At 40.0% G+C, this 17760-nt stretch overlaps 1 protein-coding gene across 2 annotated transcripts in view; it reads left to right on the top strand.

The window, feature by feature from the left end:
* The window catches only part of SEMA3D (semaphorin 3D), a 286427-nt gene that overhangs the window by 203061 nt on the left and 65606 nt on the right, over window positions 1-17760 (top strand). For both annotated transcript variants that reach the window (XM_073551303.1, XM_073551302.1), the window contains exons 9-11: window positions 7050-7164; window positions 12867-12936; window positions 14297-14441. In XM_073551303.1, coding sequence (XP_073407404.1) covers window positions 7050-7164; window positions 12867-12936; window positions 14297-14441 — 330 coding nt within the window. The remainder of the gene's footprint in view (window positions 1-7049; window positions 7165-12866; window positions 12937-14296; window positions 14442-17760) is intronic.

A 17760-nucleotide genomic window follows, 5' to 3' on the forward strand; every position in this document is an offset into this window, starting at 1 on the left:
ATATCAATTGTCACGTACCATATATAAGATTCTTGCTTTAGGAACAGATGACGACCTTGGCCTTGCTTTAGACATAATGCATTCTTGAGAGGCCCCTTTAAAAACCTATTGCAGCTCTAATTCAAGAAAATATTTCAGGGAGTTTAACTTGATAAATCCTGAAGTGATAATGAATAGTTTGTAAAAATAAGCTCCAAAGTCAAAACAATTCATAGCAGTTTATCTTTGTATTGGCTGGGATATATTACATTTCTCCCTTTCACCCTGTATTAAGAACCAAGGACAAAATAGAGCAAGTGAATGCCAAACGCTTGTCTGATGTAAAAAAAACAATGTTATTTTAAATGGATATATACTGTAAATGTAAATTCACAATAATATAATATCCATTGTGTTTGTACAATGTACTGTTATAGGTATCACAACTACTATGTATATAATATCCACTGGACCTACCATATACTATAGATGAGCAGATCGCTTTGCACAACCAAGGTCCGCGGTCCAGGTCAGTGGTCCTTGGCTAAGGACATGAACTGCACAAATCTCCTAACCTTCTGGATTCCTCAGTGCAGTGTTTGATTTGCTGGCCTGGTGTATTGTCATCTGTGTATCCTGCAGTGCATGTGTGATGATGCACAAGGACAGCAAACCATAAGACAACCTGGTGGGGAAATGTGCCAGTCTACCATCAACTTAGCTAGTCTTAATGGTAATGTTCCATGACTAAAGGGGGTTTTACACAAAGCGATATCGCTAGCAATATCGCTAAAGCATCACCGATTTGGTGACGCAGCAGCGATATCGCTAGCGATATCGCTATGTGTGATACTTACCTCCGACCGACTCCCCTGCTGTCTGTCGCTGATCGCGCGAGATCGCGCAGCTCCATTTCTCGTCGGCTGCTTCCTGCTGGCGCCGACGAGCGACGCGTGGACGCGGGCGGGAGGACGTCAGGATCGCCTCGTCTGAATGGTAAGTAACAACCGCTGTATCGCTGCTGCATCGATGTGAGATCTGCCTGTATGGCAGCTCACTAGCGACCATTTAGCGATGCACCAGCGATCCTGACCGGGTCGTATCGTTGTCGGGATCGCTGGTGCATCGCTAAATGTGAAGGGGCCTTAACACATACTGTATTACCTATCCATGAAATAGAACACAATTGTGTGCACAATGAAGGTCTGACAGCTGGGAACTTGCTTGCTGTGTGAATAGAACAGTAGTGAGCAAGTTCAACCACTGCTTCATTCAGTGTCTACATCAGTGTTGCTACAGCTCTGTTCACATGGGTGACTTACGGTCCTCCATTCTCAGGATACTTGCTGGTCTCATCAGCCTGCCCCCCAGTGAGCATACATTTGTCATCTGTTCTGTGGATAAGGTATGTGCTCACCACGTATTTCCAGTGAGTCCACCCCGAAACCAGCTTCGAAAAATGATAAATAGAATTTACTGTATGCGCTGCAATGTCAAAATGACCAGCTGTTCATATGGTCTATCTTTTTGAGCTTCTTTTAACTTTTCAGGGAAGTGCCCTGACAATTCTTCAATTGGCTTCAACTCACTATTGTATACATAATGAAAGAAAAAAGAAGCAGATGCCAAAGCAGCTGCAAAAAGTTACTCAAAATATGCCAAATAACACATACCCTTAAAGCAGTGTTCCCCAACTCCAGTCCTCATGAGCCACCAGCGGTTCATGTTTTCAGAATTTCCTTAGTATGGCCAAGGTGATAATTGCAGTACCTGCACAGGCAATAATTCCATCACCTGGGCAATACTAATGAAATCCTGAAAACATGACCTGTTGGTGGCTCTTCAGGACTGGCGTTGGGGAACACTGCCTTAACCCCTTTCTGACATCAGATGTATTAGCCCGTCCATAGGACCTGGGCCCCTATGCCCATGGATGGGATAGTACGTCTAGCGCGATCAGCTGCGCTCACGGGGGGAGCATAGCTGATCGCGGCCGGGTGTCAGCTGATTATCACAGCTGACACCCGGCAATATGTGTCAGGGGCGGTCACGGATCGCTCCCGACACGTTAACCCCTTCCACACCGCGATCAAAAACGCGGTGTACCGGGGGTTAAAGGGAAGCATTGGCAGAGAGGGGGCTCCCTCCATGCTTCCCTGAGGCCCCACAGCAGCGCAATGTGCAGTGCTGCTGCAGGTCCCCGGATCCAAGATGGCGACAGGGACCTTCGGGGGCCTGCAGGGAGCTGGCTTCCTCAGTGCCTGCAAAGCACAGGCATGAGGAAGTCTAATTCTATGCCTGTGACAGATCGCTGATCTGTCACAGTGATCTGTGATGTGACATCAGCGATCTGTCACATGACAGCTATGTCCCCCCTGGGACAATGTAATAAAGTTAAAAAAAGTGTCAAAATAATTTTTTTAAAAATCGCTAAATAAGTTAAAAAAAAAAATATTCCCTAATTAATTCATTTTTTGGAAATAAAAAAACAAAACAATAAAAGTGCACATATTTGGTATTGCTGCATCCGTATTGACCCGCCCTATAAAACTGTCTCATTAGTTAACCCCTTTAGTGAACCCCTTAAATAATAAAAATAAAAAACAAAGCAAAAAATAATGATTATTATCATACTGCCGAACAAAAAGTGCGATAACGCGCGATCAAAAAGATGCATATAAATATCCATGGTACCGCTGAAAACGTCATCTTGTCCCGCAAAAAACGAGCTACCATACAGCATCATCAGTGAAAAAATATAAAAGTTATAGCTCACAGAATAAAGCAATGTAAAAATAATTATTTTTTATGTAAAATTGTTTTTATTGCATAAAAGCACCAAAACATAAAAAAGACATAAATGTGGTATCACTGTAACCATACTGACTCAAAGAATAAAACTGCCTTATCAATTTTACCGCACGCGGAACGGTGTAACCGCACCCCACAAAAGAAATTCTTGAAATGCTGGTTTTTGTTCATTCTGCGTACCAAAAATCGGAATAAAAAGCGATAAAAAAAGTAATGCGCCCGAAAATGGTACCAATAAAAACGTCAACTCATCCCGCAAAAAATAAGACCTCACATGACTCTGTGGGTCAAAATCCGGAAAAATTATAGGTCTCAAAATGTGGTGATGCAAAAACTATTTTTACAATAAAAAGCATCTCTTAGCGTGCGACAGCGACAGCTGCCAAAAATAAAAACCCGCCAAAAATAGTAAATCAACCCCCCCGTTATCACCTCCTTAGTTAGGGAAAAATAATAAAATTTAAAAAAAAAATGTATTTATTTCCATTTTCCCATTAGGGTTAGGGCTAGGGATAGGGACAGTGTTAGGGTTAGGGCTAGGGTTAGGGTTAGGGCTAGAGTTAGGGCTAGGGCTAGGGGTGTGTTGGAGTTAGCATTGGGGGGTTTCCACTGTTTGGGCACATCAGGTGCGCTCCAAACGCAACATGGCGTCTGATCTCAATTCCAGCCAATTCTGCGTTGAAAAAGTCAAATGGTGCTCCTTCCCATCCAACCTCTGCCATGCGCCCAAACAGTGGTTTACCCCCACATATGGGGCATCAGCCTACTCAGGACAAATTGCAAAACAACTTTTGGGTTCCAATTTCTCCTGTTACCCTTAGAAAAATAAAAAATTGGGGGCAAAAATATCATTTTTGTGGAAAAAAATATGATTTTTTTATTTTCACGCCCGGGCGTTATAAACTTCTGTGAAGCACTGGGGGGTTCAAAGTGCTCACCACACATCTAGATAAGTTCCTTAGGTGGTCTAGTTTCCAAAATGGGGTCACTTGTGGGGGGTTTCCACTGTTTAGGTACATCAGGGGCTCTCCAAATGCAACATGACACTAGCAGACCATTCCATCATAGTCTGCATTCCAAAACGTCACTACTTCCCTTCCGAGCCCCAACGTGTGCCCATACAGTAGTTTTCTCCCACATATGGGGTATCAGGGTACTCAGGACAAATTGGACAACAACTTTTGAGGTCCAATTTCTCCTGTTACCCTTGGGAAAATAAAAAAATTGGGGACTAAAAGATCATGTTTGTGGAAAAAATATGGGTTTTTTTCTTTTCATGCCTGGGCGTTATAATCTTCTATGAAGCACTGGGGGTTTCAAAGTGCTCACCACACATCTAGATAAGTTCCTTAGGGGGTATAGTTTCCAAAATGGTGTCATTTGTGGAGTTTCCACTGATTAGGCACATCAGCGGCTTTCCAAACGCAGCATGGCGTCCAATCCCAATTCCAGCCAAAAAGTCAAATGGCGCTGCTTCCCTTCTGAGCTCTGCCATGCGCCCAAATAGTGGTTTACCCCCACATATGGGGTATCAGCGTACTCAGGGCAAATTTCACAATAACTTTTGGGGTCCTGTTACCCTTGAAAAAATAAAAATTGAGGGTGAAAAGATCATTTTTGTGGAAAAAATGTGATTGCTTAATTGTACAGCTGTACGTTATAAACTTCTGTGAAGCCCTTGGGGGTTCAAAGTTCTCACCGCACATCTAGATAAGTGCCTTGGCGGGGTCTAGTTTCCAAAATGGTGTAATTTGTGGGGGGTTTCTACTGTTTTGGTACATCAGGGGCTTTCCAAATGCGACATGGTGTCCGATCTCAATTCCAGCCAAAAAAGCCAAAAAAGTCAAATAGTGGTGCTTCCCTTCCGAGCTCTGCCATGTGCCCAAATAATCATTTACACCCACATATGGGGTATCAGCATACTCAGGACAAATTGCACAATAACTTTTAGGGTCCTGTTACCCTTGGGAAAATAAAAATTGGGGGGTGAAAAGATCATTTTTGTGGAAAAAATATGATTTTTTAATTGTACGGCTGTACGTTATAAACTTCTGTGAAGCCCTTGTGAGTTCAAAGTTCTCACCACATATCTAGATAAGCTCCTTGGGGGGTCTAGTTTCCACTGTTTAGGTACATCAGGGGCTCTCCAAACGTGACATGGCGCCCGATCTGAATTCCAGCCAATTTTGCATTGAAAAAGTCAAATGGCACTCCTTCCCTTCTTAGCTCTGCCATGCGCCCAAACAGTAGTTCCCCCCACATATCAGGTATTGGCGTATTCAGGACAAATTGCACAATAACTTTTCCAGTCCAATTTCTCCTGTTACCCTTGGTAAAATAAAAAAATTGAACCTGAAGTAATTTTTTTTGTGAAAAAAAGTTAAATGTTCATTTTTTTAAACATTCAAAAAATTCCTGTGAAGCACCTGAAGGGCTAATAAACTTCTTGAATATGGTTTTAAGCACCTTGAGGGGTACAGTTTTTAGAATGGTGTCACTTTTGGGGATTTTCTATCATATAGACCCCTCAAAGTGACTTCAAATATGTTGTGGTCCGTAAAAATAAAATGGTGTTGCAAAAATGAGAAATTGCTGGTTAACATTTAACCCTTATAACTTCCAAAAAAAAAATTTGGGTTCCAAAATTGTGATGATGTAAAGTAAACATGTGGGAAATGTTACTTATTAAGTTTTTTGTGTGCTATATCTCTGTGATTTAACCCTCCGCAGGAACAATATTCGCACTAACTCGTAATGGAACAATGTGCCTATCAAGTGCAGGCTAGAAAAATGCCTAGAATATCCAATTTTCTCAATTTCAGTGATCTAAAAGTGATCAGAGACCTTCATAGGGATGTAATAAAAGAGACTACACATTATCAGGTGCAAAACAAACCCATTTACTCAACATAAAAGTAATAACTTTGATATACACAAATTTCAAAACTCCTGAGAAGTACACTTTCATTTGTAAGAAAATCTGCCTTATTTATATGAAATATCCACAAACCTTTCTCTATCCATTCATAAAACAAGCTAAATAAACAATAGTAATGACTAAAAACATTACATACCAACCTTATAAAGTGTGATGTGTTCGGGACCAATGAGCCTGAGAAGCCAGCACAGCTATATCTTCCTTCCTGAAGCTCTGCAGACCAACTGTGGTATCAGGTTTCACACAGCAGCTAGAGCCAGGAGACTATCTTGAGGAATGGGGTTTCCTGAAAATCTGGTGAGAAGGGAGAAATGAAAGTAGAAGAGCTGCGCCTGTCAGATCCATTGTTCCTGACGGAGGGTTAAGGGCATAAAAATTCAAAGTTGGAAAATTGCGAAATTTTCAAAATTTTCACCAAATTTCCGTTTTTTTCACAAATAAACCCAAGTTATTTGAATGAAATTTTACCACTAACATGAAGTACAATATGTCCCGAGAAAACATTGTCAGAATCACCAGGATCCATGGAAGCGTTTCAGAGTTATTACCTCATAAAGGGACAGTGGTCAGAATTGTAAAAATTGGCTCGGTCATGAACGAGCAAACCACCCTTGGGGTTAAAGGGGTTAAAAGATAGGAGCCAAGTTAATGAGTTATGTCCTACAGGTTGTCCAACCACTGGGACACTCTGCAGTCCTGAGAATAGGGGAACTGAATGGAGCCAAGGTTGAGCATGCACACTTTATTATTTATGGGACTGCATGGAATACTGTAGCAGAGTACAGTGCTCTGCTATCTCTTACAGTCCATTATACAAGGGTGCATGCTCGACCTTCACTCTTTAGAGCTCCATTTTAAGGACTCAGTAGTAAAGCCCCCAGTGATCAATAATTTGTTAATCAAATGCCAGTATTACTTATCATTAAACACATGTAAATAGGGGATGTAATGATATGAAGTAAAAATGAATTATTGGAATATTGTGCTAATGAGCAGGTATCATTACTTACATGAGTCTCTAGGTCACTGCTTGTGTCGTTGCGTGAAGTCTTATTAAGAAATGTCACTTTTTGTGATATTCTGCACATTTCTACTGTTAAAAGTGCAATTTCATCCATATGTCTTAACATGAACTGTTATGCAATTAGTCAACATTTCTAGTGGTGATAATTATGTTTCTCCTAAATATGCTTCAGTTCATGGGGTTTACTAGCTTAGACACAGCTAATTATATTATTCTCTTGTTTGCCTTTAGCAGAACACATATTTTAATTTTCTCCGAAATTAGACTACATTGATATAATCTTTCCTTTCCTTCCAGAATGACATTGGAGGCCAGCGCAGTTTGATAAATAAATGGACTACGTTTCTGAAGGCACGATTGGTGTGCTCCATACCTGGTCCAGATGGGGGGGACACATTCTTTGATGAACTGCGTAAGTTGATTGGAATCTCACTCATCACTCATCTTTTTTGAGACATATACTGTATAAAACATCAGTTTGATATTCAGCCATGAATGATTGAATACTTTCCATTGCTTCAGGAAAGTGTCTTGTAAGTAGAACAGGGCTGTCACATGAACAGTCATGGGCGGTAAATCTGACTTCATATGTAACATTCATTCCAGATTCTTAGATCACAAAGTATGATAAATTAGGATGAATTTGTTCACCTGTCTAATTTTGCCTCTCAGTACAGTTTGTATGTTATATGATGTGTACAGTTTTATCTCATGACATGTCTTATCTCGATAACAGCTTTTGATGAAAATGTAATTGGCAGTTGTATTATTGACCTCAGAGAAACTGATTGCTACATAAATGCTGCACAATCTCATCCAGGTCACTTCCTGTTAAGAAATATTTTATCATGATTTAGTTCAGCAATGAGTGATGTAGCTCAGGTAGTCAGGCCTGTGTAGACAAATATTGCAACTTATGGGTAATTCTAAAAATAAGATTTTTGATGGAAAATGGTCAATTTTTTGTTATTATTTATTTATTATCATTGTCAGTTTTATGTTTTGTGGGGGGTTTTTTTGTGTACCTGAAACATAGTGATAGTGCTATAAAAATGTTTCAAAAAGTTTACATTTGTCACAGTTATCATGTCCAGAGGCTAAAAATCCAATAATTATATCAACTACGAATTTATTTCAGATGTACTCAGTCTAGAATATTTTCCACAAGCATAATAAAAATCAGGGTAGATAGAATATATCAGCCTGAAGATCAGAGAATTGATCAGCCTAGATCATGAGTGGAGAACCGTTTTTCTGCCAGAGGTCATTTGGATATTTATACCAACATTCATGGGCCATAAAAAATTATCAACATGAAAACTACCCTGCTATATTTGGTCAAACATTTAATTGCTGCACCAAAATTTCTTGATCCACTAATAGCACTGCCAAAAAGAACCATGAAACAGACAAAAACACTTAAAGATTTGAAACTTCTTTATAGAGGACTAAGAAAAAAATCTTTATTGTAAATTTATTAAAAAGACATTTATGTTAAACCAATATCACAATAGAGCAATACGAATGGGAGAAACAAATACAGCAGTGTATGAAGTGTATTAAATCAGGGATTCCCTGGACAAAGCATTTCATTGCGAAATGCATGGCGGGTGTGGTGCGTTCCTGATTTCATACATTGCAGGTAACGTAACCTTTACTAGTAATCCCATGTGTGTGGTCTATATGCTGTTAGATTATGTACAAAAAATATTCAACATACATCATTTTATATAAGGGAGATGTACATAGGTACACTATAATGACATGGAGAGACTGCAAAGGTAAATAGTTTCTTTATTTGTTTGGACAAGAGACAAGTCAATGTCAACTAGATTAGTATTCTATTTAAAAATATTTGGCCACATTTATGAAGAGACCTGCACACAAAAAAAAAAATATTTTTTAATTTTTTTCCACTGTCCATCTAAATAAAGATGGCCAGCAGATCCAGTACACTTTATCTCTGAAACTGGCATGAATTATACAGAAAATCTGCTTAATCTCATAATTACCATAAATTTCAATTTGCGACACATTGGTCATCCAAGATGTGCCAATTTGGCATATTTTACTTCAGAGAGCTTTTTATTAATACTGAAATAAGAATACCATTTTTAATTAAATATCCCTCATAGCTTTTATGTACAAGTATATCTACAGGTCTGGCAAAAATTAAGAGACCACCACATCAAAACCCTGTCATGGGCAGCCCATCCTCCAGACCTGAAACCCATTGAAAACCTCTGGAATGTAATCAAGAGGATGATGGATAGTCACAAGCCATCAAACAAAGAAGTACTGCTTAAATGTTTGTGCCAGAAGCAGTGTGAAAGACTGGTGGTGGTGGCAAGCATGCCAAGATGCATGAAAGCTGTTTTTAAAAATCATGGCTATTCCACAAAATATTGATTTCTGATCTCTTCCTGAGTTAAAGGGAATCTGTCACCCCCCCAGGCATTTTTAAGTAAAAGAGCCACCTTGTGCAGCACTAATGCTGCATTCTGTCAAGGTGGCTCTTTTACTTAGCGTCCCTTCCACCGCAGAAATAATTGTTTTTAAAATTGTTCAAAAATACCTGAATTTTGACAGGGGGGGGCAGGTCTTTCCCCCTCTGACAGACGCCTCACATCCATCAGTCATTTCGTATTTGGAGCCGCCTCCTAGTGTTCTTTTTAAATGCTGGTGCCTGCGCTGTACTATAGTTTTGTGGGCATGCACAATTAGCGCTGCCCGACTTGCCCGTGCTCTCAGATCACATCCTGGCCTTCACATCGCGTGGCCACAGATCCCTCCCCACAGTAGCATATGATTTATTCACACTCCGGGGCTGGAAATCTTGGGCATGCACAGTAGTTCTCTGCGGCTCTCATGCCCAAGATTCCCAGCCCCGCAGTGTGAATAAATCGTAAGCGACTGTGGGGCGGGATCTGTGGCCGTGCTATATGAAGGCCAGTATGTGATCTGAGAGCACGGGCACATCGGGTAGCGCTAACTGCGCATGCCCACGAAACTATAGTACAGCACAGGTGCCAGCATTTCAAAAGAACACTGAGGAGGCGGTGCCAAATACGAAATGACTGATGGATGTGAGGCGTCTGTCAGAGGGGGAAAGACCTGCCCCCCTGTCAAAATTCAGGTATTTTTGAACAATTTTAAAAATGATTATTTCTGCAGTGGAAGGGACGCTAAGTAAAAAAGCCACCTTGACAGAATGCAGCATTAGTGCTGCACAAGGTGGATCTTTTACTTAAAAACACCTGGAGGGGTGACAGGTTCCATTTAAAAAAAAGAGTATTCTTGTTTCTAAATGATTATGAACTTGTTTTCTTCGCATTATTTGAGGTCTGAAAGCACTTTTTTTTTTATTTAGACCATCAATCTTCATCAGAAAAAAATACAATTTAATTTTGTTTTGAAATTCGTAGACATGTTGTCAGAAGTTTATAGACTAAAAGAATAATTTACATTTTACTCAGAGATATACCTATAAAGAGAAAAATCAGAAAAAGTGAACATTTGAAAGTGGTCTCTTGATTTTTGCCAGAGCTGTGTGTGTGTGTATATATATATATATATATATATATATATATATATATATAGTATTAGTTAATACTAGCTGAAGAGCCTGACGTTGCCTGGGCATAGTACCCAACTGTGATTAGTTATAACAAATTATAATGATTATATTGCACATAAAAATCGTGCATCTAATCCTATCCTGTGTGATACTGACTGCTAAGCCGTGTATCTAATCCTACTCTGTGTGATACTGTCTGCTGAGCCGTGTATCTAATACTATTCTGTGTGATACTGTGTGCTGAGCTGCATATCTAATCCTATCCTGTGTGATACTGACTGCTGAGCTGTGTATCTAATCCTATCCTGTGTGATACTGACTGCTGAGCTGTATATCTAATCCTATCCTGTGTGATACTGACTGCTGAGCTGTGTATCTAATCCTCTCCTGTGTGATACTGGGCTCCCCCTGCAGTCTGTGTCAGAGTGGTCTGTGTTGGCACGGTAATAAATAGTGCTATTTCCAGCTTTACAGAAGGACGATGACACCATAGAAATGATAAGAACACTAGGCCTCAGTTACCACAACTGTCTACAAAGAAAACTGTTGCTGATAGCAACCAATCACAGCTCATTTTTCATCTTTTAAACAGCTCTGGGACAGCGTGGCGAGTTTTGAGTGGCGACTTTTGTGTTTCGTCTTTTATGTGGCGAGGTTGCTGTATGTGTGGTGAAATGTGTGCTGAAGGTGGTATATGTGTTGAAGCACGTGGTAGTGTGTGGCGCATTTTGTGTGTGTGTTCATATCCCCGTGTGTGGTGAGTATCCCATGTCAGGGCCCCACCTTAGCAACTGTATGGTATATATTCTTTGGCGCCATCGCTCTCATTCTTTAAGTCCCCCTTGTTCACATCTGGCAGCTGTCAATTTGCCTCCAACACTTTTCCTTTCACTTTTTCCTCATTATGTAGATAGGGGCAAAATTGTTTGGTGAATTGGAACACGCGGGGTTAAAATTTCACCTCACAACATAGCCTATGACGCTCTTGGGGTCCAGACGTGTGACTCTGCCAAATTTTGTGGCTGTAGCTTTGACGGTGCAGATGCCAATCCCGGACATACACACACACATATATACACACACACTCACATTGAGCTTTATATACAGGGGTTGGACAAAATAATGGAAACACCTGGAAACATCAACAAAAGTTATTTTAATATGGTGTAGGTCCACCTTTTGCGGCGATTACAGCCTCAATAATCCGAGGTATGGATTCATACAAGGTGTGAATTGTTTCCAAAGGAATTTTAGCCCATTCTTCAGTTAAAACACCCTCCAGTTCTTTGAGCGACAATGGCGGCGGAAATTGATGTTTAACTTGAATCTCTAAAATCGACCATAAATGCTCAATAATGTTGAGGCCTGGGGATTGTGTGGGCCAGATGAGATGCTCAACTTCATTAGAATGTTCCTCGTGCCATGCTTCAACAATTCTAGCTGTATGAATTGGTGCATTATCATCCTGAAAAATGGCATTCCCCTCCGGGATTAGTGCTTGAACCATAGGATGCACTTGGTCACCCAAAATGCCTAAATAATCTCGGCTGTTAATTCTTCCATGAAGGAATATCATTGGCCCGGCGGATCTCCATGAAATAGCACCCCAGATCATCACAGAACCTCTGCCATGTTTTACAGTTGGGAGAAGGCAGTCTGGATAGAATGCTTCTTTCGGCTGCCTCCAAATGTACACTCGGCCGGAGGTCGGAAATAGGGTAAACGATGATTCGTCTGAGAATATCACATGTTTCCACTGCTCGAGGGACCAATTCTGGAGGTTTCTACGCCACTCTAAAGGCTTGGAAACATTTGTCATTGAAAGCAGCGGTTTTCTAATTGCAGCTCTTTCGTGGAATCCTGATTTGTGCAACTCCCGACGAACAGTTTTCGTGGAAACTGCGTTCTGTAGGTGTTCATTGAGCTCAGCAGTGATTTTCGGAGCCGTGGTTTTGCGAACCTCTCTCACAATTCGCTTTAGAGTCCGATGGTCTCTCTCAGTCAATTTCGACTTTCGGCCAGACCTGTGCTTTGATGCGGATGTTTTTCCTTCTCTTTCAAATGCAGTCATTACTTTGGAGACAGTACCTCTTGACACGCCAAGCATTCAGGCACTTTCTGTTACACTAGCGCCTGCCATACAAGCATCATCAATTTGGCCTCTTTGAAAATCCGAGAGGTCCGCCATTGGTATCAGGTTCTCATCAATGTTCTTACAATTCTGCAAAACAAACAGTTAATTTACATACACATATCACATAACAGAAATAATCAACTACAAAACATTACCATATGTCACGGTTTGTATGTTTATAATGTGTTCGAAGATTATGATGCCAAAACGTTAGGTGTTTCCATTATTTTGTCCAACCTCTGTATTAGATTGACTCTAAATGGAAATATTGCCAATGATTAGTATATGTTTTTAGACCAATAATTTTTTGCGAGCGTACTGAAATCTGTTCAAAAAAATTTCTATCCTGTTTCTTATCTTATAATGTCGGTAACTTAAGTGTTTTCAATTTTACCCTTTATAGAAGATGTATTTTTACTTCCAACCAAGGATGATCGGAATCCAGTTGTGTATGGGATCTTCACTTCCACAAGGTATTGCTTCTGTTCTAGCTGTGGATTGCACTCTCCGCTGCGAATTTGTTCAGATGGAAGCACTTTCACAGTTTATTATTATTTCATTAGTGAAACATCAAATCACCAAGGACAGGAATGAGTAATATAAACAGTAATAAAAACACATGTCTGATTGCATGAAAATATAAGTAAAATCTTCTACTAGTGTCCACCTGCTTGATATTGGCATGAACCTAGCCTCTCCTCACTGGAGCAATGGATCATGATTGTTGACATAGCAGACTAATTTTTCTTTATGCTCTATTTGGAGAGGTTTGCGGAACATTCCAAGTATGTTGATTTTAGATTGACCTTGTTCTCGTGATACTCAAGAGGAAGTCAAAAGAGGCTAGGTTTATGTCAGATGGGATGCCTATATCTCTATTTTCAATAAGCTCAATAACTTGTCAAGTAATGTTACTCTTTGGCTTAGCAAAAAAAACCCCTAAAAAATTAATTCAATTAGAACCGATAGTCCAGATCAACTTTACAAAATCCAGCAGTATCTTTAATCATCATTCATCAATATCTGAAATGACAAATCTAAGGTTAAACATGATTAATTTAAAACCTTTTACCTTTACTGTTGTATGCATGAGAAACTTGCATTTATAAGGGAAATAAGGGAACAATGGCAAGTTTTTTTTTATTTTCTAATTTTTCAAATAAATCATGACAGTTTCTTCAAACCTCTGTAGAATACACCTTGAATTAGGATTAAATGCAGTCCATAAAATCATTGGGTCCTTAAATGTAAAGATTACATCCAGACTACCAAAGTAGTCCGACGATAGATGTAGCTAATGGTAATAGCTGCATCTTATTTTTTCACCTGACCTTTTAATAATAGGAATTATTATGACTTTAACATATGGTGTATGATATCTATGTGATCTATGAGCCATAAGCCCTGGGATGATGTCGCACAGAGCCTTTCATAGTAAACGTGTACTAGGCAGAAGTTGAGTAATTAAGGTATGCTACCAAAATCATGGAAAATGTTTCTTCCATGTGTACCATTCTTGAACTTGAAGTAGCCCCTCACTGAGTGATCTCATTATTCCTTCATGTTGTTTTAATATGATGTATAGCAGAGCTGTCAGCATTATTTTGATTTTTATCTCCAGTTCACGCATTAGCAGATTTACATTTATACTAAAAGAATTCTGTCTTTTTTTTCTGCAAGCAATGAAAATAAATTATTATTGGTGGAATAACCACACTGAGATGGAGCCGTTGCTAAAGTCAAAAAAAGTGGTTACAGTATTTTAAAATATTTTGGATGATTCTTATTAACTGCTCATCTTAACATCTGAAAATTATTTTCTATTTCTTTTAGCTCTATATTTAAAGCATCAGCTGTATGTGTCTATAGCATGGCAGATATAAGGGGAGTGTTCAATGGTCCTTATGCTCATAAAGAAAGTCCGGATCACAAGTGGGTACAATATGATGGAAGAATCCCTTACCCGCGCCCAGGCACAGTATGTAATTTTTTTTATACTGTTGTTTCAATTTTTAAAATTGCTTACTATTTGTATTAGTCAAATATAGTGGCAAATCTGCAAATTTTGCCCTTCATCACACTAATCTTAAGGTTAGAGATACCAGGTGATGGGCATTCCCACAAAAGCAGGTGTAATCAAATGGAAAAAATACCAAAAAGTACGAGAAAAATAAAATAAAATAAAATTGTATTTAAAAAACAAAATGCATTTTGGCTGTATCCAGCCTTCCTCAACGTATTGTGTTTTTTAAATACAATTTTATTTTATTTTTCTGGTACTTTTTAGATAATTTTTCTATTTGATTACATCTGCTATCGTGGGGCGCCCTTCACCTGGTATCTCCAGCCTCATTACAAACTGTCAGCACTCCCTTGGAGGAATTTCCATCAGCACCAGGTTGGCTGCACCTATTGAATTAATTTCATGCTTTTTGAGAAGTTGGGTCCATATATGCATAACTCCATCAGGTGATCAGATTCTCCTTTTATGATTTTAATCTCTCTTTTTTAAACTTACTACGCTCAGAAAGCTCTTCATCTGGCGTTTTCACCTTAAGGGAATTCCACTATTGGTTTAGACAATCGTGCATTGTGTTGTCAAACACTTTGCATCTGTTTTTCTAGATCACATTAAGGCTTATCATAATTACATTTTATTGCTAACTGACTAAATGCTTCACTTTTTTATGACAGTTGTAACCTATGTTGCAATACATCTCTGGGAGACACCTTTTACAATACTTTATCGTCATGACTAATCTTTTTCCGGTAGTCGTTCTATCTAATAACATGCTTCAGCTTGTGGTAATGGAATCTCTAAAACAATGTTTGTGTTTTATTTGAAAACAGTGACTTTAACATTTTCGTTCCTTGGTTTTGTTTTTCACCTGAAATAGCTCATTAATATTTAATATTTAGGAATTGGCAGACATCATGGCACTTTGCAACTTGATGAAGTTGAGTTTGGCAATTGAAACATAGAAAGCCTGTATTATTCAGTGAATTGAATTTTTAAACTTCCTCTGGTTTTCTTAGTCACTTTACCTAGGATGCCATCCAAATATTGATTTTCACTTGTTAGTAATATATGTCAACCTCAAAATGAATTTGACATAGACAGTGTTATTTCAAATAACTCAGAACCTTTCAGGGTTTATGCAATTGAACCTGTTACTCAGGTTTTATTAAGTAGCATATATTTCATTAAAAAATTGGTATTGGGAATGTTAATAATTCAAAAGATTACTAAAACAATTAAAAGGGTCAAAGACAAGAAGAACCTTGTGTTAGTCTTGGCGGATTGCACTAAATAAAAATAAATAAAGTTCAATCGCAACCCTGGGTCCACTGTCCAGAAATGAAATAACTGCTGCTAGTGAACAATGATGGAACTAGACTGCAAGCAATCACCTTAAACGCACACGGTGTGAACACAACTCAGAGTACCCAGCTCGGTTACAGCACAGAGTGGTACAGCTAAAAGTACGCAAGGCACTAAACACTGTTAAATGTCATGGGGAAGTAGCATGTGGGTTGGACTTGCTCTGTAACTCACCTGTGCAAACTGCACACAAGGTGTCTAATGCAAGCCAAGGAAAAGAACTCAAGTGACGATTGGTGCACGACTCTGTCACTTTCCCTGAGAGGTATAGCCTGAGGGTTGGACTTGCTCTGTAACTCAACTGTGCTAACCGCTCTCAAGAAGGAAACAGATTCTAAGCCAAGAAGAAGTTACCCAGTCCTAACCCTACCTGCCTAGGTCATTACTCTCAGTGTATAGCATGACACGTGCAAACAGAGTTGTACAGTATCCACTCACATACACCACATATAAGTGATACTAGCACGCCCGCTGGGGACCATTTATACAATAGGCTCCACCCCAAACACTCATGCCCAGTCGGCCAAGATGTTGCTCATGGGCCAATCTGGTGCTGCCACCTCCACAGAGCAGCAAACGTCTGACCACCAATGAGCAGACACCACATCATGGACATGCTCAGTCTGGTGAGCTCTGCTGGACTTAGACTTCCAAGCACCAGGCTGCACCTGCATTTCGCTGGTTACCATAGACTTGGCTGGAGAGCCAGCAGTAATCAAATGAATCTCATGAGCCTGAGCAAAATGCTGGGACGGACATCTATGCTGAGCAGCACTTGCAACGGCTGGGCCAGAATGAGAGACCACAGCAACAGGCAATGCTTGGGATCTATCCCATGCTTTGGGAGAATCCTGATGCCTAAAACTTGATTACAAACTTTGTTTTATGATGGCCCAGATGCAATGACAGAAATGACATTAGTAATTGACTAATTTACTCTCTAGTGCGATTTGAGTCCATTTTGAAAAAAGAGCAATGCAAATGTTTATGGTTGTTCTTGTAATTTGTTTCAAATAGTAGTGTTCACAGCAGATTGTCCTCACAGTTAAATTGCATTTTTGCTATGGAATCTGAGAGCAGCATGATGTAGGTTGGGGCCTGTAGTCTGATTCCAGCTATGTATCACTTATTTGGCTGCTTACTGCAGTTTTAATAAAATCCCTGTTTTCTCTGCTGTAGATGTAGCATTGGTCAGAATGCTAAGCTAAGTATAATCCCACCCACAACGCTACTGTTGCTGCTTCCTGTATATACTGCATATTTTTAGCAAGCTGCCAATCAGTGTTGGGGTGTGGTTACACAGAATAACTGCACAGGTTTGCACGTGACACCTAGTCTGCAGTGATTATGTGCTGATATAACACTGATTGTATTTCTTCTACATTTAGCTGGTGAGCAAGTGACACATCCCTGGAATCAGGGTCTCTTCTCCTACATTGTGGTGTTTTCAGATTAAATTGCAAAAACCTGCTAACAGATTCCCATTTAAGGGACTGTAGGAGATGGACCCGGAACCAAAGGGACTGTCACCATTGTTGCAGGGGGGAGCATTTAGACCTGGACCAGCATTTGCAATGGACTGAAGGGGGTGTGTGAGATAAAAGGTGCTGTGCGCAGGAACAGGGGGGACTCGGCAGGAAGACAGAGTACGCAGCAGGAGACAGTTAACTCGCTCCATGAGACAACTCCTCAACACCGTCCCTCACTGCCATACGCTGCCACGCACCTCTGCTGACCGTGAGGGAGTTGACTGCGTGCCTTCTCCTACCTCTGAGATGGAATTGACGAAGCGTGCCATTCCACAGACTAACGTGGGCACGCGGCCCACTCCAGAACAGTACTATTAGCCAGAGCTGGCTAGCTTGCATCCTACCTCCGCCACTGAACTCTGCGACACTCCTGTGGAACCAGAGAC

This window comes from Dendrobates tinctorius, unplaced genomic scaffold, assembly GCF_039654945.1.
Source record: "Dendrobates tinctorius isolate UK_male_01 unplaced genomic scaffold, ASM3965494v1 ptg000174l, whole genome shotgun sequence".
Classification (NCBI taxonomy): domain Eukaryota; kingdom Metazoa; phylum Chordata; class Amphibia; order Anura; family Dendrobatidae; genus Dendrobates; species Dendrobates tinctorius.